The 23971-nt window shown below is 36.0% G+C and overlaps 1 protein-coding gene across 1 annotated transcript; it reads right to left on the bottom strand.

Moving 5' to 3' along the window:
• Window positions 1-278: 278 nt before the first annotated feature.
• Window positions 279-4188, bottom strand: LOC141587700 (putative serine/threonine-protein kinase CST). The gene is made up of 6 exons (XM_074409174.1): window positions 4125-4188; window positions 3387-3694; window positions 2593-2728; window positions 1940-2076; window positions 1174-1294; window positions 279-923 (listed from the first exon to the last, which is right to left on the bottom strand). Exons 1-6 carry the CDS (start codon window positions 4186-4188, stop codon window positions 502-504), a joined length of 1188 nt encoding a protein of 395 aa, XP_074265275.1. The 3' UTR covers window positions 279-501.
• Window positions 4189-23971: the final 19783 nt, after the last annotated feature.

The following is a 23971-nucleotide window of genomic DNA, read 5'->3' as shown; positions in this document are numbered from 1 at the left end:
CAACAACCGACTAGCATCAAAAAGGAAACAAGAACCAACAATCAGACTAGAAAGAATTAGTATATCAAGTTTGTTGAATTAGTTAAAATATGTTAGAAGTTGTTAGCTATCAATGTGCTGACAGTTTGTTAGTTGTCTTTAGCTGGCAAAGTTAGTTATATAAATACATCAAAGCCGTAACAAACTCATTCATTCAATCATAATATACATTTCAATTTTTTAGTTTATATCTCTCTTCTATCTCTCTCTCTCTACTATTCTCTCTAATCCTTCAATCATCTTTAAGGTTGAGCTCGGCTCCTTTGATTATTATTGTCGAATTACAGAGCATATCCATTGTGCTGTAACATTATACAAGGGTATATTTTTCAACAATCTATTATACGGATTATCGACTATTCGACTGACACAATTTATTACTCCGATCCGTACAATCATATATCAGCAATAGATGTCCTGTTATGCTACAATGTCGCTTGGACAATCAACTAGCCATGAGTATTACGGTAAGCTTGCCTGCCTTGGGCTCACACCCCCGTTACCTCCCCGTCTACTAACCCTTACGTCTCTGCCATCGGAGTTCGACTTAATAAAGCCGTTTACACCTTTCGGGCTCACCTGAATCGACTTAATTCCTTCGAGAATTAAGAGTACCTCACACATATGAGGCCTCTTTTTGTAGTCAATTTGGATGCATTTCCATATGAGTTGGGCCATCTCATTCACTGCTTTCGGAGGATATTCTTTCAATCGAACGTCAATTATCTTCTTTAATTTGGAATTTTGATTAAGCATGGGCCTACACCAATCAGCAAGATTGGCCTGTCCGCTGGGCCGGTTCGAATCGAAGGCCCGTTGGCCTGTTATCAACTCAAGTAACACCACCCCGAAACTATATACGTCACTTCTTACATACAAATGACCTGCATGTAGATAGTAATCTCATTATAATAATCACAAATACGAAATTTTAAGAAATGTATTGGAATTTTTTTGGTGTAACTAAGGGCTTTCACTGCAAAAATAATCTATAGTGACGTAGTGTGCATGTTATGTATAACCATTTGTTTTAAATTTGAATCTATATGTGTGTGAGCGAAATTTTAACCATTAAATTTCACGGTTATAGATAAAGGAAGTTTAAAAAATGTAAAGATGTGGTGTATAACATACTGGTGTTGATGTATTCAGGAGCAACGTAGCCATATGTACCCATGGCTTGCGTTGTCACGTGGGATTTATCAATCGGACCCAATCTAGCAATTCCAAAATCCGAGAGTTTAGCATTGTAATTCTGTGTCAAAAAAAATGTAAACAAACATCATCAAATTAGTTTACCACGTGTTTATTTGCTTCGTCTAATCTACATTCTCAGTAAGTTTGATCGTGTTCTAAGCTCAATAATTCTTATTTTAGACTGCACCTAGACAAGTATTTATGGAAGCGGTAATATTTGTTTTAATGATAAAACAATTAGTCTTGTTTAACACGACAATATTTGTTTTAATGATAAAACAGATTAAATACTATCATTCGATGATAATAAGGCAACCTTCTTGCTAACATAGTCAACTGCCCTTATCATATACAGAGTAATACCTATTCTAATCCGTTTTACCGCTAAACAGATTCTGAAACCTTAAACAAGAATTTATGGTTAAAAATTAGGGCAGTTATATAATGTTTTAAGCTCCAATTAAATGTCTTGTTAGCCTGCAAGTTGCATGCATGCCTAGATTTTGTTATGTAGATGACAGTCCAACCTAACTCATAGAAAGTCAAGCCTCCTGAAAGTACAAATGTCTTCTTCAATCAAACATGTGACTCAATGTAAACACGAAAAAGCGTGTGAAATCAACCAATTCTTCTAACAAAAGTACTATTATTGCCTTATTAATCATCATCATATTATACATTAATTAATTAATTAATTAATTACCTTATCTAATAAAATATTAGCAGCTTTGAAGTCTCGATAGATGACAACTTCTTCAGTTGTATGCAAGAAATCAAGCCCACGAGCTGCATCTATTGCTATATCTATTCTTGTACTCCATGATGGCGCTTCTCTATTCTCTGCATGTTTTATCAACGTCACAAGTTATTATTTAAGACGGTAGTATGACTGTGGTATCCATTTTTATTGAAAACAGGTCAAATAGATAAACAAGACAAAACGCAAAACCACTAGGGTCCTAGGGATTAGGAAAAAAATTGTTTCGTCTATTTATTTGTTGTGTTACTTGACGCGTTTTTTTATTTTAGACTGATATTGTCATCATAATAAGGGAGACTAATTGTATCAACATTGTTATTTATTTTGGCTACTTGCATACTAGTACTCCGTATGTATTATGACGCGACTAATAATCTGACATTTGCGTACTAAGATATTTCATTTTAGGCTGAAAACATAAATTTATTTCGCTTTTTATGAAAAAAAAACTTCCATCACTAATTACTATACTCCTAGTAGGGAGTATAAAAATAACACTAATAACTTTCAGGTAGGAAAATAAAGCCATAAATTAAGGGCAAAAAAGTGAGCAAGTAAGTTTATAAGAGTTGGTAGAGTGCAAATAATTTACGTACGTTGGAAAAGATGGGTTTCTAGGCTTCCTTTTTGCATGAATTCGTACACAAGAAGCAATTCCGTTTCTTCGCAGCAATAGCCAATCAACTTAACCACGTTTGGATGTGATAACTTCCCCAAAAATTTGATCTCCATCTGCATCAAATCACATTCATTTTTAAATCACGATCATAAATCAAAATTTGCATGTCAATACTTGACAGAGAGCGAAGTCAATTTTAATACAATTGTTATTTAATCGTTAATGTTATGAGGTTCTAATATTTTACAGGCATAAAATTTCAAATCAAATATATTTTACAACGTAAAACTTTAGTTATTTGAAAAATTGTGCGATCTCAAGTCCTACTCACAGCATGGTAGTTACGTCACAAAACACGTGTGGAAAATTGTTACTTGAATTGCAATTGAGCATCACGTAATATGTTGTTTATGCCATCGATTTTGACATAAAGGAAACTAAAGAAGAATGAAGAATAATCAAAATCCGCGAAGATGTATGTAGCTCATGAGTTAGCACATTCTCATCTAAGACAACTAGTCAACTAGGTCGAATGACTTGGGCTGATAACTTATTGCAGATGATTTTTTTTTTTTTTTTTTTTTTTTTTTTTTTAAATCCAGGTCATGAGTACAATCTCTCATAACTTTACCAACTAAACTAGTTAATATCTGATATTCCATGATATTGTTGATGCTGTGATTTTGGATATCTTGGAAGTGAATTATTTACCCAATTACGGGTTTTATAAAAAAAATCGATAAAGGTGTAATAGAAAAGAAGATGACATACATTCCATTCTTTAAATCCTTGGGCACTGTCAGCCTTACTTCTCTTGACAGCAATAGGGAGACCACCAAGAGTAGGCTTAGAAGGTTCCAAAGTAGTCTCATCAATCCACCCTTTGTAAACCCTTCCAAATCCTCCCTCTCCTAACATTGTGTCTTGCTTAAAATTACTTGTTGCCTTTATTAATTCTTGATATGAGAATGCTTTTAGGTTTGGCACTACAATTTCTCCAAATATGTGTGTTGATGGTCCTCCTCCTCCTCCATTTCCTTCCCCTTTCGTTGTTGACGAGTTGCCACTACTCTTCGACCCTAAAACATAACAACAACAATAACAACATTATCTCAATATGACTTATCCTAGACGATCTACAACGTGATATAGCGATATAATTTCTTTTGTTTAGATAGGATATTAAGCTGAAAGGAAATTGAATATCATATAAAAATTCGTCCAACTCTTTTAGTAGAAACTGATATACATGGTTTGCAAGTTGTCACATATATTCAAGGGTTTACTCAGTACGTAAGAAAGATACTAAGATAGTGGCTGCAGGTTCTCTCGTCATAAAAGAAACAAAATGTAAACTAAGGTTCACTAGAGGGTGATATGAGTATTACATGCACATACAATCAACTAAATAACCTATGAAATACATTACTTGACATCAATAGTTTGCATCAAATGCCATAAATAAAACTAAAAAGGAAGATAAAGTTGAAATATAAAAATTAAAAGTACCTAATGAATTGGTAGAATTCTTGGAGATAGGTGCAATAATGGAAGATCCCAAGCAATTTCCCATGTTAATGATGGAGGATATCTTTAATTTTTTGAAAGTTGAAACTATTATGAGAAAAAATGTGCATTTGAATTAGGGTATTTAAACAAAAATAAGTCAAAAGGAAGCACTAAATAATCTACGTACTCTCATCTCAATAATTTTAAATACTAATGGTGTAGCCCCACTTGATGGCTACAATATTGTGTCTCCACGGTTGTTTGTTTTTTTCCTTGGATACAATTCTAATTATTTAGACGAATGTCGTGTATTAGGTAAATTTCAAGCATCTTTTCTTGATTAGGACGAATCTTGCTTAACTAGAGTTTGACAAACATAATTATAAATGGATGTATAACATTGAATGAGTGAATCAATGACGTGGGTTAGTTTCAACATATATTTAAAAAAAAAAAATATGATAGATTTCGCTAGTGTAATAATACCGAGTAAGTTTTTTGAGAAATCGTCTTAAATTAAAATATTATAGCTATGTAAGATCAGATATATGATAATATTTAGTTAGACCCTGCAATTTTAGGTTGAATAAAACTTAACATAACTGAATTGAGCTGAAGTGAGTTGAACTCAACTGCAGTAATAAGCTCAGAGTTGAAGGAAGCTTAATTGAATCGTAGTAAGCTGAGATAGATAGAAAATTAGAAAATTAAATTATTTCATATGAAAGCTGAAATTAATATAAAAAAAAATCAGAACCCTATTAAGTTACATGAAATAATAAAAATAGAAAATTAAATTATTGCGAAGTAACTACTTATCATATAAGAGCAATTATCGAATGAGAATCTAGTGGTATGGAGAAGGTTGTATCAAGTCAAAGCCTAAGAGATTAGGTAGTAGCCTTCTACCGTTATACGTATGCAAATTATTGTTATAAAAATAATATATGGAGTAAGAAAATATTAAAAAATGAGGAACAAAATGTGAAAGAGCATGTTGTGTGTGTATTTATATCAATAATACAAGTATACAATAATTTCGTCAGTTAAGTTTTGTAATGATTCGTATTTAGGAGGGGGCAACCGGACAAGGATGGCAAAGGGCAATTGGCAACAATTGACTTGATCAAATGAAGGAAAAAGTTTACTTAAAACGGCAAAGAAAAGGGAAAAGCTAGCCCAGCTGTTGCGTTTTTGTCTTTGGGCTCGGTTTAATAATTTTAGCTGAAAACTGAAAAAATAACTAAATATTTATAGTTTACTAATCTTTTTTCTAGTAATTATCGATCTTTATATTCCACGTAGCTGAAAATGTGCACTTTTCATGAAAACAATAAAAAATTAGCATACATATATAAATAATTAGTTGGCGAGATTTTGATCTAATAAGTTACAGATACTTAAGTCAAATAAGGTATATTAATTCCCTTACCAAATAGAGCTTTGATTATTTTGTGACGAGTTTTTAATGTACAAGTAAACCATACTAATGTACCTCTTTGTTAGCTAAGTTACAATGAGCAAAGACAAAGCTAAAATGTGGTTGTGTATTCCTCTCATGCGATTTTATGTCAAAAATAAAAGTAAAAAAATAAATGAAACAGTAAGTTATATCCAACATGTTCAATGAATTATCTACTACTCCAATCCTGTTGTTCATTTCATTTTCATAAATTTATTAAAATACTGTACTTATATATATTAAGCAAATGTTTGAGAATAAAATGATTGGAAAAAATATATTCTGGTGGAAGATCGATATTCGATAGTCCATACCTCGCATTTGAAAGCATTCCTTATTACAGTACTACTAGGTTTACCCCATGCAAAATTGCACGAGTTTGGTTATTAAACTTGTTATTACAAAAGTTTAACTAAGTTACAAAATATTAAAATCAGAATTTCACAAAATCAAATTTTAAAGTACTAATCAATATTATATGAAGTATGAATGAAAAGTAATAGATTTACACATAATTTAACGACAGTGCAAATATTGGAAAATCTTTATTATCTCATTTCAAAATCATTATAAACAATATTAATGTTTGGTTTTTATACAGTTGGAATATTAAATATTCACCAAAATTCTTAAATCGAACAAAAACTCCCGAAAAAACATGAAAAAAAAATATTTATTTGATCATAATTCTTTGGTTGGTAAGAACCAATTTCTGATTGAAGTTGAACACCAATTTTATGTGATGTTATCAATTGAAATTAACTTGTAGTCAAATTAATTTTGATGAGTCCGGAAAATTGGAAAAATGAGAAATAAAGATAGTAGTGGGAAGTTTCTTTGTCATGCAAACAATATGGGTCCCACATTTGTTAAATTTTTGCAAATAAAAAATTGTACATGATGATGTAGGAGAAGAAAATTGCTTTAATTGTTCTTTTTTTTTTTTTTTTTGCAAGGAAAACGAACTTATATTAAATCAATCTCCGCCAAACAAAGGACGGAATTAGGAAAATCAGATACAAAAGTTTGTTCCTCCCCAACACTCTCACATAGTCTAGCACACATATGAGCTACTGTATTGCCATTTCGTCTCACATGAAAGAAGCTCCGATTAGGATAATTCTCCACTAGAGCACACACTTCTTGAACACAAAGGCCAAACGGACTACGCACAATTATCCTATTTTTAACAGCATGGATAACATTGAGAGCATCCGACTCAATAACACATTGTCCAAAGCCATGGGTCCGCGCCAACTCCAAACCTAGGACCATCGCCTTGGCTTCCGCCACATCAACCGCCTATTCCGCTCTTACCCTCCTGCTTGCCACTAGTAAAACCCGTCCCTGACAGTCCCTTGCCACAACTCCAAGCCCCACGGTACCATCCTCCCTAGCCGTCGCGTCAGTGTTAATTTTAACCACACCAACCTCCGGTCTCTGCCACCCCGCCTCACCAACACTCGGCCTCTCCCTACCACACTCCAATTTTTGTGCATACCCACCATAATCCTGAACAAGACGAATGAAAGCCATAATAGTAATCTCAGGACATCGTTGTTCCTCCTCAAATAACCGTGAATTCCGCAATGACCAGAACGCCCAAATCATAGCTAAAAGCCGCCCCCTATCCGTGCTATCCGTCTGCTCTAACATCCATACTAACCAATCCGAGAAGGAAGTAATGGGTGCAGCATTAACCTTCTCTGCAAAATCACTTCGCGCCCAATGCACACGTGCCCACTCACACAAGACCACAGCATGTAACTCCGTCTCTTCCTCCCCATCACAAAAATCGCATAAATTAGACGGGCAACAATGTCGTCGGTGGAGATTAGAACGTACAGCAAGAGTACCACTACAAGCGCGCCATAGGAAGTGTATGAGTTTTGGTGGGAAAGGTAATTTCCAAATGCGCTTCCACAAATCACCATTGCCTCCTTGCCCATCCACTCCATCAATATCCAAGTGAGGTCCCATAGCAAGCCAATAACCCGATTTAACAGAGTAAATTCCATTCTTATTCGGCCACCAAAACATAATATCAGGCGGTAACTCTCTACTTAATGGAATTTTGTGAACCATGTTTACCTCATCCGTAGAAAGAAATTTATCATATCCCACGATCTTTATCAATAAAAGCTTCAACACGTAGCATGGGGTCGGCCTCAATATTCGGATTTGGCTTACACCCACCATTCACCCCGGGCAACCAAGCATCATCCCACACCCCTATAGTCTCGCCATTCCCGACCCGCCACTGTAGTCCTTCTTTAAGAAGGGACTTCGCCCCCCACAAACTTCGCCACACATAGCTTGGATCATAACCCCTCCTAGCATCAAGAATAGAACAAGACTTAAAGTATCGCGCCTTCATCACTCGACCCGCCAACGAATCCGGATTCATAAAGAGTCACCACACTTGTTTAGCCAAAAGGGCTTGATTAAAAACCCGTAAGTTCCGAAAGCCCATACCACCCTTACATTTCGGTAGGCAAAGTCTATCCCATCTCCACCAATGGATCTTTCTTTGGCTTTCAGTTGAACCCCACCAAAACCGAGCCATGGTCATGTGCAATTCATCAATGGTTCCGTCCGGTAAAGCAAAGAGGCTCATCATATAAGTAGGAATAGCTTGTGCCACTTTGCTTTGATTAAAACTTCCTTCCCTGGTCTAGATAAGAGCTTTTCCTTCCAAATTTGAACTTTCTTCCACACCTTTTCCTTTAGACAAGCAAAGGTTGCCTTCTTCGACCGACCAATAATGGTTGGAATACCCAAATACTTCTCATGTCTTGCCACCTCTCGGACTCCCAAAGCATTAATAAGACTTGTCCTCACATTCGTAGATACTTTTTTGCTAAACACCACTTCCGATTTGGAATAATTAATTTTCTGACCCGATGCTCGTTCATATTGGCTAATAATATCAGCTATTTTCGAGCATTCCGCTTGATTGGCTCTAGCAAAAAGAATACTATCATCCGCAAAAAACAAGTGGGAGATCCGCGGAGCTCCACGACAGACCCGAGCCCCATGTATTTCACCCTTGTCCACCGCCACTCTAAGCAAATGTGAGAACGCATCACCACAAATAAGAAATAAATATGGCGAAATTGGGTCACCTTGTCGAAGCCCCCTACTCGGACGAACAATCCCAGAACTCTGCCCATTTATAAGAAACGATTGAGCTACTGTTGAGACACAACTCATAACACGGTTTCTCCATAAGGCTGAGAAACCCATCTTCCTCATAACTTCATCCAAAAAATTCCATTCCACCCGGTCGTAAGCCTTACTCATATCCAGTTTAAGAGCAATATTTCCACACCGTCCCTCTCCACTCCGCTTCATCGCATGTAAAGTTTCATAAGCAATTAAGGCGTTATCAGTAATAAGCCGTCCGGGAGTAAAAGCACTTTGATTCTCCGTAATGAAATCATTCAGCAACGGTTTAAGACGATTAGCCAAAGTTTTAGATATGAGTTTGTATACCACATTACAAAGGCTAATAGGACGGAACTCAGTAATTTTCTTTGGAGACGTACACTTCGGGATTAGCACAACATTAGTCAAATTCACGACATCAATATCCCCCCTCCCATTCCACCAATTACTAACAAACATACACAAGTCAGGACCGACAATATTCCAATACTTTTGATAAAACATAGCGTGCATACCATCGGGCCCTGGTGCTTTATTGGGGTGCATACAAAACATAGCATCTTTAATTTCAGCATCACTTAGGGGACGATCAAGGGCAGCATTCATCTCCTCGGAGATAACACGTGGGATACAATCAATAACGTCACCGAACTCGGACGGACTAGAAGTACAAAAAAGCTTCTCAAAATAATCTTCAATTACCTTAGATATAGCTGGAAGTTCCGTACACCACTGCCCATCTTCATTTTCAATACCCAAAATAGTATTTCTTTTTTTCCTTTGCTTGGCTTTATGATGAAAATAATTGGTATTCTTATCGCCATCCCGTAATTCACACTTTCGAGCCCGTGTATACCAATAAGTTTCGTTTTGTCTTCTTAATTCGTCCAGTTCCGCCACAATATTCCGGCACCTGTCAATCATGTCCCTCGAAGGAGGGTATCTCTGCCAAATTTCCAACTCCGCTTCTTTATCCCGAATTCGCCGCTTGATGTTACCAAACTTATGACTAGCCCAATCTGCAAGTTCATCAGCACACTTTTTAACCTTCCTCAGTATAGTCTCTCCCGCACCACTCACCCATGCATCTCGTACAATCCCTTCACATTGCTCATCCGCCATCCAAAAGGGCTCAAATCTGAAGCTTCGACGTCTTCGACCACTGCCAATAATACTTTCCTCCTTCAAAATAATGGTTGCATGGTCAGATGAATAAATCGGAAAATGTTGGACAATCATATTAGGGAACAAAGATCGCCACTCAGTCGTCGCCAAAGCCCTGTCTAATCTCTCCTTCACCATTGTTTCTTCCGTCAAACCTCGCTGCCACGTATAAATATTACCTCGAAAACCAAGGTCATGAAGAGCACAATCATCTAAAGAACTCCGGAACGCATCCATCTCTCGCTCGCGTCGAATAGCACCTCCCTGTTTCTCATTCATACTTAGAATCTCGTTGAAATCCCCAAAAAGAGCAATTGGTATAGAGCAATTATCACACACATTTCTCATCAACTCCCACGTTTTGTGTTTATTACTTCTCTCCGGCCACCCATAGACCCCTACGGCTCTCCATATGGGGCAATTATTTGCATCAAGAACATCTACCGTAATATGATTATTACTATAAGAGATAAGATTGACGTTGATATCACGCCACCAAAGACCCAGATCGCCTGCTCGTCCTCTACTATTCACACACAGGCCTTCCGAAAAACCACAACTGTTACGAATCCTTTCCAACTCTCTCGCACTCAACATTGTCTCCATAACAAAGACAATGTCCGGGCCCTCCCTCCAACACCAATCTCGGAGGGATCCAACCGTCAAGGGATTGCCCAACCCTTGACAGTTCCAACTGAATATTTTCATTGCTGTTCGCGGTGCTGGTCCACGCCAGTCACCGCTACTAACATATGTGTGTCCACTACAGAATTATTCTCACGCCTTTTCTTCGTATTATCCCCCTCCACTTCTACCATCATCTCCAAAGCCCCCTCCTCATCACCTACCTTTCTCTTACTCCCTACCTCAGGCCCACGTTTCACCCCTGCATCGCCCACATTGTGATCTCGTTGCCTGACCCCATCCTTCAACTTCCTAAATTTCCGCAGTTTAGTCCCCTGGCCCCCCACCACAACAGTTTTTTCCACCGCTTCAAGAGCACTGTTTTCAGCACACGTGGGCATAGATGACGCATTCGACGAACACTCCTCCACCCTCTCCATCTCCTTCCCTCCAGTCTTAGCCTGAATATCTCCTTGCGACTCACACCTGGACAAAGATACTCCCCTTAACATTTCCACCATACGACTCAATTCCTTATCTTCTTCCTCCATTTGAGTAGTTGTCTCAAAATCAAGTTTCCTTCCCACTCCGCTCCCTGACGCCTCTCTGCCCTCATGTTTTTTTGCAACCCGCCACGGAGATGCCTTCAACCATTCCCCATACTTTCTACCCTCCCCGATTGGGCCACTTCGATCACCACAATCCTTTTCTCCGTGTCCCAATTTACCACACACATAGCAAAAAAGATTTAGGTTTTCATAACTAATTCGCACTTTCCACAGCTTACCACCCTTTCCTTTCAAGGAAATAGACCCCATCAAGGGTTTACGAACATCCATAACGACTCTAATACGCATCGACCTATTAATAGTCGGGTTCACAGAATTATCAATTTCAACAAAGGACCCAATTGCATTACCAATGTTAATAGCATTTTCCCGATTCTGTCTACCAAGAATTGGTAAATCATACACACGAGCCCACATAGAAGAGAAAAATAATGGTACCTCAGTCGGAACGGCATCGCCTCGTAGGTCTGAAAGAATGAGCAGGTGTTTCTCGAAGTGCCAAGGTTGTTCAGCCAAGACCTTCTTTTTGTCGCAAACATCCGTAAAAGCGAAAGAAATGACCTTTTTTTGTTTGTCCACAATCTCCCCATCAACCCTTCCCTTCGGTTTCCACGAGCGAATCATAGTATCGATTAGGGCATTAAGGTTCACATTTCTCTCCATCCATAATTTGCCCACCACGCATCCGCTCTCGCCAGTCTCTTCTCCATCACCATCAATCGACCAATCGACCTCCACCACCGTCTCCTTTCCATCTCCACCCGTTGTCTCTCTACTACCATTATTATCACTATTTTCAAAGGGATTATTAAGATTAATCATAATATTTTCTAAATTTTGTGCTTCCATAATGAAAGTTGATGATTGTTATTGAACGATATAATAGAGAGATCGAGAAAACCAAGAAAAACCTTGCGAAATCAAGGTAAGAAGCCTAGGCAAACCTAGGAAGAAACCGCCCTCCCAAGAGAAACCCTAGAGAGAAACCCTTGCTTTAATTGTTCTTGGTTTAATAAAGATAAGATTCTTACAAAGGTAAAATTACATATCCGTATAAGCCATGCATATAAACAGACCTATTAACCGTGCCCTTGGTTTGCTTAATGGGCCAGGCAAGACCGATTCAGACATGTTAATTACTCTTGTACAAGATCATCCCATCAATCCCAATGGACTATGGTTTTCTGTATTGTTGCAATACCAATTTTATTATCGGCCTTAAACTACAGAGCTACCTCGTTGAGGTGAAAAAGAAAATTAAAACAAGTAAAACTTGTAAACGCATTAATAAACGTAAATAACGTATTAATTATCCTTAAGAAAACCAAGTACTAGCCTACTAGGGATATACTTTAGTTCTAAGAGAACCAGTTATCGTACTTTGACTCGCAACAAAATTGACGACACATAATTGCATTAGAGTAATAATTAAGCAAAAGAGATTTTTTCGCATAAAGAACAAGAACAATAAAAAAATAATTAACCAATATATGAAAGGTCTTACGAGAATTCTATTATAAAACTGCCATATAACAATTAGTAATTGGGTTAAACTCTAAGTTCAATCATGAGTATTAGCCGATTAAACCTACTCAAATATTTAAGAAAACTTTGAAATCAGGCGCCCATTATTATCATCCACCCTTTAATAAAAGTCGTCTTGTTAAGCTTATAGAGGGGAGACGATAATAAGGGAGAATGAATTATTGATTGATCTTGTTTTACATCGATATGGTGAGTATTTATAATACTCACCAACTTAATGGGAAACCCTAACCCTAATGGCAAACCCTAATGGTAGTCGGGCCTAGTATAGGCCCAATCTCCTAATACCCTCCCGCAATCGTAAAGGCAGTAAATAGTACGAACTTTACGATTGGAGAAATACAAAGAAAATATAAAAAGAAAAAATGAAATCTTCAATCTTCATCTTTTTCGATCTCATCAATCATCTTCGTCTTCGAAAAGTGGTAAGATAAACGAGTATAAAGACTCGCTAGAAATTTCTTCGAACAAGAACGTTAATTTTTTCGGACTTGTCGAAAGTATGAGTTAATTTGCAGCAACCCTAATCGAACCTGACAAATTTCAATAAAACGAAAAATTATCCGTCAATGTCAAGATTTGGAGAACGTTAAGCTTTTCGAACTCCAAACCAATATTTAAAGTACCACCTTAAACGAAGTAAAAGACGATTAATCAAATTTCAAAGAAAAAGAAAGAAATTATTTCTTTATTTTGGATCTGTTGTAATTAACAATTCGATGAATCATTTGGAAGCCAAACAATTAGGAGATTGAAAATAGCTTCTTGGCCGTGAAATTTTCACGGCAGAACTTCTTGTTTTCCTTTTTTTTTTTTAATGAAAATTAAAATTAAACTAATCTTTATTATTAGATCAACGGAGTAACTCCCGCCAGTGGGTGTTTTACATTATCGACCCACCGGCGAGGTAGCGGAAAAATTTGTTTTAGGCCTCAAGAGCGTGAGGCTCTGATACCATGTTAAGATTATAGAGGGGAGACGATAATAAGGGAGAATGAATTATTGATTGATCTTGTTTTACATCGATATGGTGAGTATTTATAATACTCACCAACTTAATGGGAAACCCTAACCCTAATGGCAAACCCTAATGGTAGTCGGGCCTAGTATAGGCCCAATCTCCTAATACGTCTTCCTTTTTCTATTACATCTACTTATGATTTTAACACGGTTGGTTGGATAAGTAAATAGTTTAGGGTTCTAGCTCACCATGTTATTGGTAAAACATATTTACATTGCTAAAGAAACATCAAGAATATATAAATCTCTTAATAAGAACTGATAATAAATAATAACCACGCTCTTGTTCATACAATAATTATGTACAAAATAAAATAATTCGCCATTTATTATCCCTTAGGCAACTCAAAACGACAAAGAGGACAAAAATAACTACCAGAAAGCCACTTAAGAATACATCCTTCATGAAACACATGCTGACATGGCATCCTCCTTAATCCTCCTCCATCACCCTTCAACTCATCCAAACACACACCACAATTCTCACAATCACCACCCACCTCCGCCGCATCCACAACCTCCAACTCCGCAACCGCCTCCACATCCGCTACTACGGAACCCGCTTCCTCAGCCGCTGTCTCAAAAGAAACGCGCTGCACCCACGACACGTACTCCTCCTCATCCATGCAAGGTCTATCAATCAACTTCACCAAGCTCAATACCAACGTCAATTCTTTTCTTTCTTCGTTACTATACCCTTCATACTTCTCTATTAACCTGGAAACACATTCTCGGAGCTTCGATAGTGATTGTTTCGCGAACCTTTGTCCGACTCCAAGTGATATCAAGTAACGCATTCTACGAGAGTAACATTCTTCGCATAGTGGATTAAATGGTTGTGATTCAGTGACAGGTGCAACTTCTCGGTATGGTGTTGTAGATGTTTGGTAGACTAACCGCTCGAATTCTTGGTATTCCGTTGTCACTCGGATTTCAACTCGAGTCGATTGTGAGTCGGATTGTGGAATTATATGAGGACATGGAGTTATAACTTTGGAAGTTATAACAGGTAGTTGATCAGGTGGTGCAATTATTTTTAGAGGTGGGAGACTAATTGTTAAAGCATCCATGAGTAATATGATTATTATAATAATGTTTTTTGTGTATGAAGATTAATAATATTAGTAAATTAGGGTTTTGTTTTAGATAGATTTTTTAGAGAGATGATTAGAGTAAAGAATTGTGAAATTAAACTAGGTTTATACATTATGTTAGTATTTATAATGGGATTTAGTGCGATGAATGTATTAGAGTAGGAAAAGGAGTTAGCAAAAAATCCTTGTGCCCTAAGTTGGTAATTTCTAGATACATTCTAGAAATATTAGTTGCGTTTCGTTATTTCAGGTGAAAACTTGATGCCAAAGTTAACTAGCAATCCTATTAGTGTCATGATTGTTGAATTGTAATAGGGTGAAAAACGGAATTGGATAACATGATACTAGAGGCTGTTACGTGATACAATGGGCCGAATTGATGGGCTAAATCAAGGGTGAATATAGAGGCCAGCTATTGGGCCGAGCTAATCTAGCCCATGATTGAGCAATTAAGGCAATAACTTTACTAAACCCTATCCCCCACCTTCAACCTCCCTACCTTCCCCCACCAGCCCACCACCATCTCCGCCCTCCCACGGCCATCCACCCGCAGCTTGACCTAGAGGTGGAAAATGGGTTAATCGGGTAGGGTATGGGTCGGGGTCATTTTGAGTCGGTTCGTTTTCGGGTTAATGGCTAAAACACTTTATTTAGTACTAGTACTATTTTATTAAGAATGGTTGTCACCAATGAAACTCTATTTTGATGCATATAACATTACTATGACTTAGTACTTATCGTTTCCTGTCATTTTGGTTCACTTTAAGTCATTTTGAATAGGGTCAATTACGGATCGGGTCTTTTCGAGTCGGGTCAACATAAGGTCAATCAAGGTTCGGACCGGTTCTGGTCACGTCGCATCAATGCGGGTTTCAGGTCATATTCGGGTCAAGCAAGTTCGGGTCACTTTCGCGTCTTGGGCCGAGCTAATCTAGCCCATGATTGAGCAATTAAGGCAATAACTTTACTAAACCCTATCCCCCCACTTTCAACCTCCCTACCTTCCCCCACCAGAACACCACCATCTCCGCCCTCCCACGGCCATCCACCCGCAGCGTGACCTAGAGGTGGAAAGGGTTAATCGGGTAGGGTTTGGGTCGGGTCATTTCGGGTCTGTCATGCATTTCGGGTCGGTTTGGGTCAATTTCGGGTGACTTGTTGTTGGGTGACTTTCGGGTATGGGTCATTTAGAGTCGGGTCGTTTTCGGGTTAATGGCTAAAACACTTTAGTTAGTACTATTTTGATTAAGAAATACTATTTTACAAATTTAACTATTTTATTAAGAATGGTTGTAACCAATAAAACTCTATTTTGATGCATATAACATTACTATGACTTAGTACTTGTCGTTTCCTGTCATTTTGGTTCACTTTATGTCATTTTGAATCGAGTCAATTACGGATCGGGTCTTTTCAAGTCGGGTCAACATAAGGTCAATCAAGGTTCGGATCGGGTTTGGGTCACGTCGCATCAATTCGGGTTTCAGATCATATTCGGGCAAAGCAAGTTCGGGTCACTTTCACGTCTTGGGTCAGCCTTTTCGAATCGGGTCAACTTTGTTAGTTCTAGGCCGTGACTCAAACACCTCCTTATCACCATGAACAACTCTACTCTCTCCCAAGCAGAGACTTGCCTCATCCCCTCTACCGTTCAAATCCCTACTCTTAGTGTTGGCAATCTTAACGGTCTTAAACCACACGTCACTCAGGCTCTCACGACCCACGCCTCATGTCGTTCATCACCGATAACGACGACCACTAATGTGTCAATATTATCCCGCCATTCTCCACCGCTGATTTATAAGGTTAAAATAACCAAAAATTATAGATAAAACAAAACAGAACCTAATTAAAGCATAAAAGAAAACATTAATTAATATTAAGTAACTAATAATTTGCAAATAATAAGTCGAATACTTGTTTTACATTCAAACTATTATTCATAATTGGAAAAATTTGATTATTTATAGGGCTCGTTGGATAAAAAGCATATTATGATATTTTCATTAGCATCGTTGACTCACCTAATTACTACTCCAATTTAAGTGTTTGGTAATGACGTATTGTAACAGTGGCATGCATTCATCTACTCTTTTACAATATGCTACTCCACCTAATATATTTACTTTAGTAGATGGTAAAAACAAATGAATATGTCAATCATTTAGACATACATACAACAATCTATTAACATAAACCCGCTAACTACCAAACACTTCTATTAAATCTACTAATTGAAATATATTTTATCTCATTATTCTCATCCAATCCAAAAGTAACATGAACCCACTCTTTGTGAGGGGAAAAGTGGATTCATGTTAACTTTGGAATTGATGGAGGGACTACTAGTCAAATATGTCAATCCAATCTATCATTATAACTTACTTGACCAATTAATTCTGCTAATAATAATCAGTTGAGTACCAAATGTTGGATGTAATGCAAAGGCTAGTAATGTTGTATAATTACATTACATCATAGATAAGCCTTCCATTTTCCTCGTAAGAGATTCTCTACACTTTCTCCACTACTTGCATGATTATAGCCACTAACTCCATATTTTTGGCCCATGTTCATGGCGGTTGTTAGGCCACTAACTTAGTGGTTATGGTACTAATTAACCACTATAAATAGAGAAGTGTAGTCATTTGAGAAATACACATCTCCATATATCTTTACTACCTTCTCTATGATAATTTTGAGCATACGATATGAGTTTCAACTCCTAATAGTTGAGTACACAATTTTTAGGAGTGTTGTGTAACCTTGGGAGACGACGCCTATATCGATTTATACCGTATTCGGGGCGATTTCGTTTCTCATTCAGTGACCTTCATACCACGACACAACAACATATATTCTCTCAATATATCTTCGCCCCTATAATGACCTATATATCCAACACCAAACACTAACTTAGTTAATTTGTTCGATTAGGAATACGAGGATTTAGATGTAGAGTATTCTTTTGTTAGCGTGTTTGGTAAACAACGAACTAATGAATGTTTAGCATATTTGAGGGCATTTAGCATGTTTGACTTTGAGTATATTGTTTGGAGTGTTTGGTGAATAGTAGATTGAAATACAATCTACTCCCTCTGCCCCAGTCAATAGTAGATTGAGATTGCGTGTCCCCCAATCTCGGCGCCACCCTCTAAGATGCAATAAGTAGGGACCCCTTCAATAAAGGATGCATGTGAGAGGGTGACAATAAATCTCGGCGTCACCCAATAACGCCCTATCATTATCCATACAGACAAATATTTAAATATTCAATATTCTACGAGTATAATTGGTTGACAAATTATAGGATAATAAAACACAAATGAGTGAGTAATAAACAGTTGAGTTTTCTCAAGCAGTCTTTTTTTTTACAACAATGAACTATATATATAAATATAAACTGAGTGAACAAACAAATGTAAAGGATACAATAAAACGGTTTAGCCTGTAGCTAAGCTAACTGACCAAAACATGCGAAGGAAATTACGAATTGCAGACAAAGAGTGATGCAACTCGATTGGTACTGGCGCTGAGGAGGCCATAACAGTGGATAACTTTTTAGACGAAATCTTGAAAGAGACGGAAAGCAAGGAATCAGATTTTGCTCTGTACATGGTGAGTAGAAGGCCTTTTGTAGTAGCTGCGAAAACATTGCTAGCTCGAACAAGTTGCAAATCCATGCTGTTGGTGTTGGTATCCGTTGAAGAAATGGTGAAAAAACCAGTCAGGGACGACTTGTGCACCAAAATAGAGTAAGTAACAGAAGGGGTAGGATTATCCTATGCAATGCACACTTTACCTGACATTAATTGGTTCTGAACACGGGGTGGCCAAACCAAAGATAGCTGAGAATGTGAGGCAAACAGTGTTGGAAAATGTGTCCTCAACAATAGTGTGATCACATGATTTAATATCATAATTAAATCTCATATAAAGAATACGTAAGGGATGATTCATTTATATAGTCAACTGATCAACATTAATCGGTAACGATTGGCTTGCTAGAGTTTGACGTTATTGTCGTAGGACGGTGGTGGTCAGTTGATCCCTTAAGGTCACACCTAAAGGATGATGCCCTTATCTGTAAAGTTGACTAATTGTATGACGATACAAGTTAATCAATTCCTTAAAATTGAACAATTCATTTGTGAGAAAGAATATATTTATCTTATTTTAATGGGATTAAATAAGATTTATTTTAGTAATAAAAATGCTTTATTACTAAAATTGTTTATTGTTTGAGAAACAATAGAGATAAGAATGAATGGTTGATTATAATTACAAGATGTTGTGAATTATAATTAAATGACCCATTTTATTTATGTAATCAAGTATCACTAGTCAATTTGTTGAATGTAATTTAATTAATTTATAAAATGATATTTATGTGATAAATATGCATTAAATTAATTAATAACATGTAAAATACTACATGTGACATATTGTGTGACAAATGACAAATTGACAAAATAAAATGGTAGTCCATTTTATGATAAATGGACCGAAATATTGAGTAGTGTAGGGCGTTAGAATGATGTTATTTTATTAGTAGAATTAGACATCATGATGGCTAGCAAAGACTAGCTTACACACCTATTGTGTTGTGAAGAGAAAAAAGTGAAAAGCAAGATGCCAATTTTTGGCTCTTTTCCCTTGCCTCAACAGGTTTCTCTACTTTTTCTTTAAGGGAGTTTTGTTCTCTTATTATAAACACTACACTACCATCATTCATACTTGCATGCAAACTCTCTACTACTCTCACAACTCTCTAAAATGTCTTAGAATCTTCATAAATTGTTCATTTTAGATTACTAATATTATTAGTGTAATATATAAGTATTAGTAATCAATTTTAAGGTATACTACTAAACAAATATCTAGCAAATATTATTTAGTAGAAATAAGGGATAATCTTGGGTGCAATCAAGAGGAGTGCTTATATACTTGGAGTCTTTGGTGGATCATCTTAATACTCATCATAGCTCAAGAACAAGTAAATGTAGGAGACCTTACTTGTGCCCACAAAACCGAAAGTAACAATGTAAGGGACATTGTTTTCTTATAAATCTCTTATTTTGTTATGCATGCACTAGATCTAAAAAATAAATAATTAAGAATTTAATTAGTTCATTAGTTCATTATTAGAGGAGTCTAATGATAGGTAAATAATCCTAACAAGTGGTATCAGAGCATAGGATGTTGCATGCAAATCATTTATTGTTTTTACGATGTTATAAGATGACTAAAATAAAACCGTAAATTTGAGTTTTATGAAGATAAAGCCACAAAAATTTTTGCATGTTATATATTCTGATCCTAAAATGTTTTTAGGTCATTTTTATGATTTATGGTAATTTATTGCTCATTTTTATGATTTTTAGTGAAATAATTACATTTTATGAGTAAAATGAACTTTTATTCACTAAAACAAGTTAACCTTCACTACTGGCCGTGATATTTTAGTATGACCTCGCATGAATATTTTATGTATTGCATGTAACATATCATATTAATGTGATTAATATTTCATGATTTATGAATTTTTAGTGTAAACATGGCATAAATGGAGTTTAAATGACTAAAAATGGTTAAACTTACTTTCTGACCTTGAAAATTTTACATGACCTCACATGCATATTTTACAAGTTGTGTGTAAAATCTCGTATTAATTTGATTAATATTGCATGTTTTATGATTTTTATGAGATAAAAATGGATTAAAAGAGGTGCAATGGTTAAAAATAGTTAAACTTCGAACCAGGCCATGAAACTTTAATATATTGTCACATGCATGATTTAAACAGTGTATATAAATTTTGAGATGATATAATTTCATTTTGCATGATTTATGAATTTTTAGAGTAAAAATGGCATAAATAGTGACTATTTTAGCATAAATAGCTAAAACGAATTACATGGCATGAGAAAATTATTTTAGGTTGCATAAATATTCCACTTATCAGATCTAAAGTTGTAAAATTAATTGGATTAATTTTGGATACTTTAGATGTTTTATGAGATAAAACCGATAAAATGCAACTATATTTTCTCAAAATTAATTTGAAACTTTTAACCATGATTTTTGATATTATGAGTGTCATAGAATTATTCCAGAATATTCAAAAATTTAAAATTTGAAATTTGAAATTATTGTAATTTAATTTGGATTTATTTCATATAAATGATGATTTTAAGGTCAAATATGAGCATAAAAATTAAATCAATTTGAATTATTGTCAAAAATTGAGTGATGACTAATTTTTGAGTCCTAAGAGTGTTAGGATAATTAACTTGAGCTTAGATATGATTTAAGTGTTAATTTGTGATTTTAAAAACTTATTATCACGCATTCCCATAAAACCGGGTTATATAAACGATACAAGTTAAATAGGGCGATTTGGCACATAATTTGGCATGATAGATAATATTATAATGCTGCATATTTTAATTGTTGAATGTCTTTTATTTATATAATTTTGAATTATGTAATTTTATCTTAGTATGGCCTTAGTTTTAATCGATATTACCCGTAATGAAAGGGAATATTGATTCGGTTGTAATTTAATGTGATCTCGTATCATTTTTATTTTTACTAATTTTTCCATTTTACAAATGTGTAATAGGAATAGCTTTGTATTTTTATTATTATTTGTAATTATGGAGTATCTTCAAAGACGGTGCCATTCGGAAAGGTGATCCGACGAAGACGGTGTTCTTGGGAGGCGTGCCACTTAAAGATTCAAGGGACCAAAGGAGTTGGTTTCCAAATATGTAATAGATTATTTAATTTTCTATTTTAGGAAGGCCATACTAGGAATTTTATTATTGCTTTGCATTTCTTTTAATATATTACATGCATTGCCAAATCGTCATAACAACACATGCATATCATATCGAGTCATCGACCGTGTCAATTAAAATTATCGTAGTTCACCGCTTTAGTTCACTTAAAACGTGATAGATAATAAATTGACAAGACCTCTTACTTTTAATAATTGAGAATTAGCCTTACCAAATAGTAGAAACCATGAATCCCAATTTCATAAGAAAGTAGATTCGGCTCTCCGGGGTACTAAACTTATTACGTTGGGTAAGTGGGTAATAAAATATTATTACATCGAAATTTGGATTGAGCTCAACGGAAGTATTCGTTGTGACACCCCGCGATAAAGCGGAAAGTATAACTTATAAATTAAAGCGGAAATTTAGGAAATTTTTGAAACTTTTAAAAATTAAAGCTCGAGTTCATTAAAATTCAAAACATAAATAAAGAATGCGGAAATAAAGTTTAAATTATACAAACGTGATAGCCAAGGTGAGGGAAAATATATCCCTCGAATGACAATACAATAAAAGGTGAGTCTAAGAAATCCTAATAACCCGACTACAAGGCCAAATGCTCGCTAGCTCACTCATGTCTTCACCCCATGAATGCACCACAGTCAGTGGGGAGTAACTCAAGGTTCTCCCAGCCACAAAATGTCGAAACGAACATAACAAAGAATTAAAACAGGTAAGTCATGTAAGATACTTACAAAAGAAATGAATATCAAGTTTATATTTAAACATGACAATTAAATGAGATGGAATATGATAGATCAATAATAGCATAATGGAGATTCAACTAATCATGTGAGACAATTAAATAATATGAAAAACAAGAATACGGTCATTTATACAAAAGCACGCATTTCAAGAAACATAACATAGATATGAGATTACAATCTGAATCATGTGAATCAGTTAAGTGAGGGATCAACCAATGCAAGTTACGAGAACATAAATTGTAGCCATTACTTGGAAAACCACTTAGCAAACATTGCACGAGACGTGGCTACTAATGTCACATTCATACTTATGGCTTGCATCTCACCATAAGAACGAATGGGAACATCAATCCCGACGATCATATCGCAACTAGAGGGCTTATAACTCACCCCTAGTATCCGATAGGACTAAGACAAACAACACAAGGCATAACTCTTGCCTTGAAAGACAAATACCAATATCTATAACCAAGCAAGACCTTTACTACTCATATATCAATATATAATTCCCCTGGTAGGACGACAATGGTACTCCCAAGACTCAGTCCTAGTCTAAATCGCCGACTCTCGGGGCGAACGGTCCCTGATTCGACATGCGGCAGAACAGTCCGCATCCAAGACTCGATCGACAGAACGAAAGTCGAGAACCCACAATCGGCAGAACAGTCCGAAAGAGGCGGAAAATATGAGCTAAACCCACAATCGACAGGACAGTCCGAAAGGGGCGTAAAGATAAGTCAAGCAATACGGTATAGTATAAAGGCATTATCACCAGAATACGATATGAGCTAGCCCACAATCGGCAGAACAGTCTGAAAGGGGCGGGTAAACATAAATCAACCAACTCCCGGCAGAACGGCACGAGAGCGGCGTAAACTCATACTTGGCAGAACGACACAAGTAAGGCGCAAAGATATATCATAAGAATACGACTCAACCAAGCGATACGAATCAACTTGGAAAGAGACTACTACATAGAATGAACCGATGATAATCCAAGTGAGACATTTCATGCCAAATCATAATCATGAATATGAATAAGTAACTCATTTTTTCAATATTTGTCACTTGAATAAAAATGTAAACAAACGTAAATGAACCATTTATAATAGGCAAAACAAAAATTCAATTATAAATAACTCAAATGCAGGATAAACCATTTACTACTCAGAAGGCACAAATAATTAAATTAGATTCATATTAAAATGGAAGCATGTCATTTCATAGACAAATGGGTTGATTAATAAATGTATTCCATAATTATAAATCATGTGAGAAGAATATAAAAATGAACGGCATTTAACGAATTACGTAATATGAAACAAGAGACGGGATTTAAATAATTCAATCAACTCGAAATTGGCACCAAAAGTAAATATAATAAGCGTGGCCCAATAATATAAAATGTGAGCAACTAAATCAGAATAACATTACTAACCCAACCTATCAAACATAACTAACCCAACTTACTAAGTATAACTAGTACAATTCATAAAGCCTAACTAGCCCAATTTATCAAACATGACTAGCCCAAACTACCAAGTATAGCTAGCCCAATTACCAAAATCAAATGAGCCCAACCAACTAAATCAAATGAGCCCACAAAATGACTATGTAAAAGAACGATATTATCGAATTGTCGTTATATGAAA

This window comes from Silene latifolia, chromosome 6 (genome assembly GCF_048544455.1).
Source record: "Silene latifolia isolate original U9 population chromosome 6, ASM4854445v1, whole genome shotgun sequence".
NCBI classification, from domain to species: Eukaryota; Viridiplantae; Streptophyta; class Magnoliopsida; order Caryophyllales; family Caryophyllaceae; genus Silene; species Silene latifolia.
This window is presented reverse-complemented; position numbering and strand designations above follow the sequence as displayed.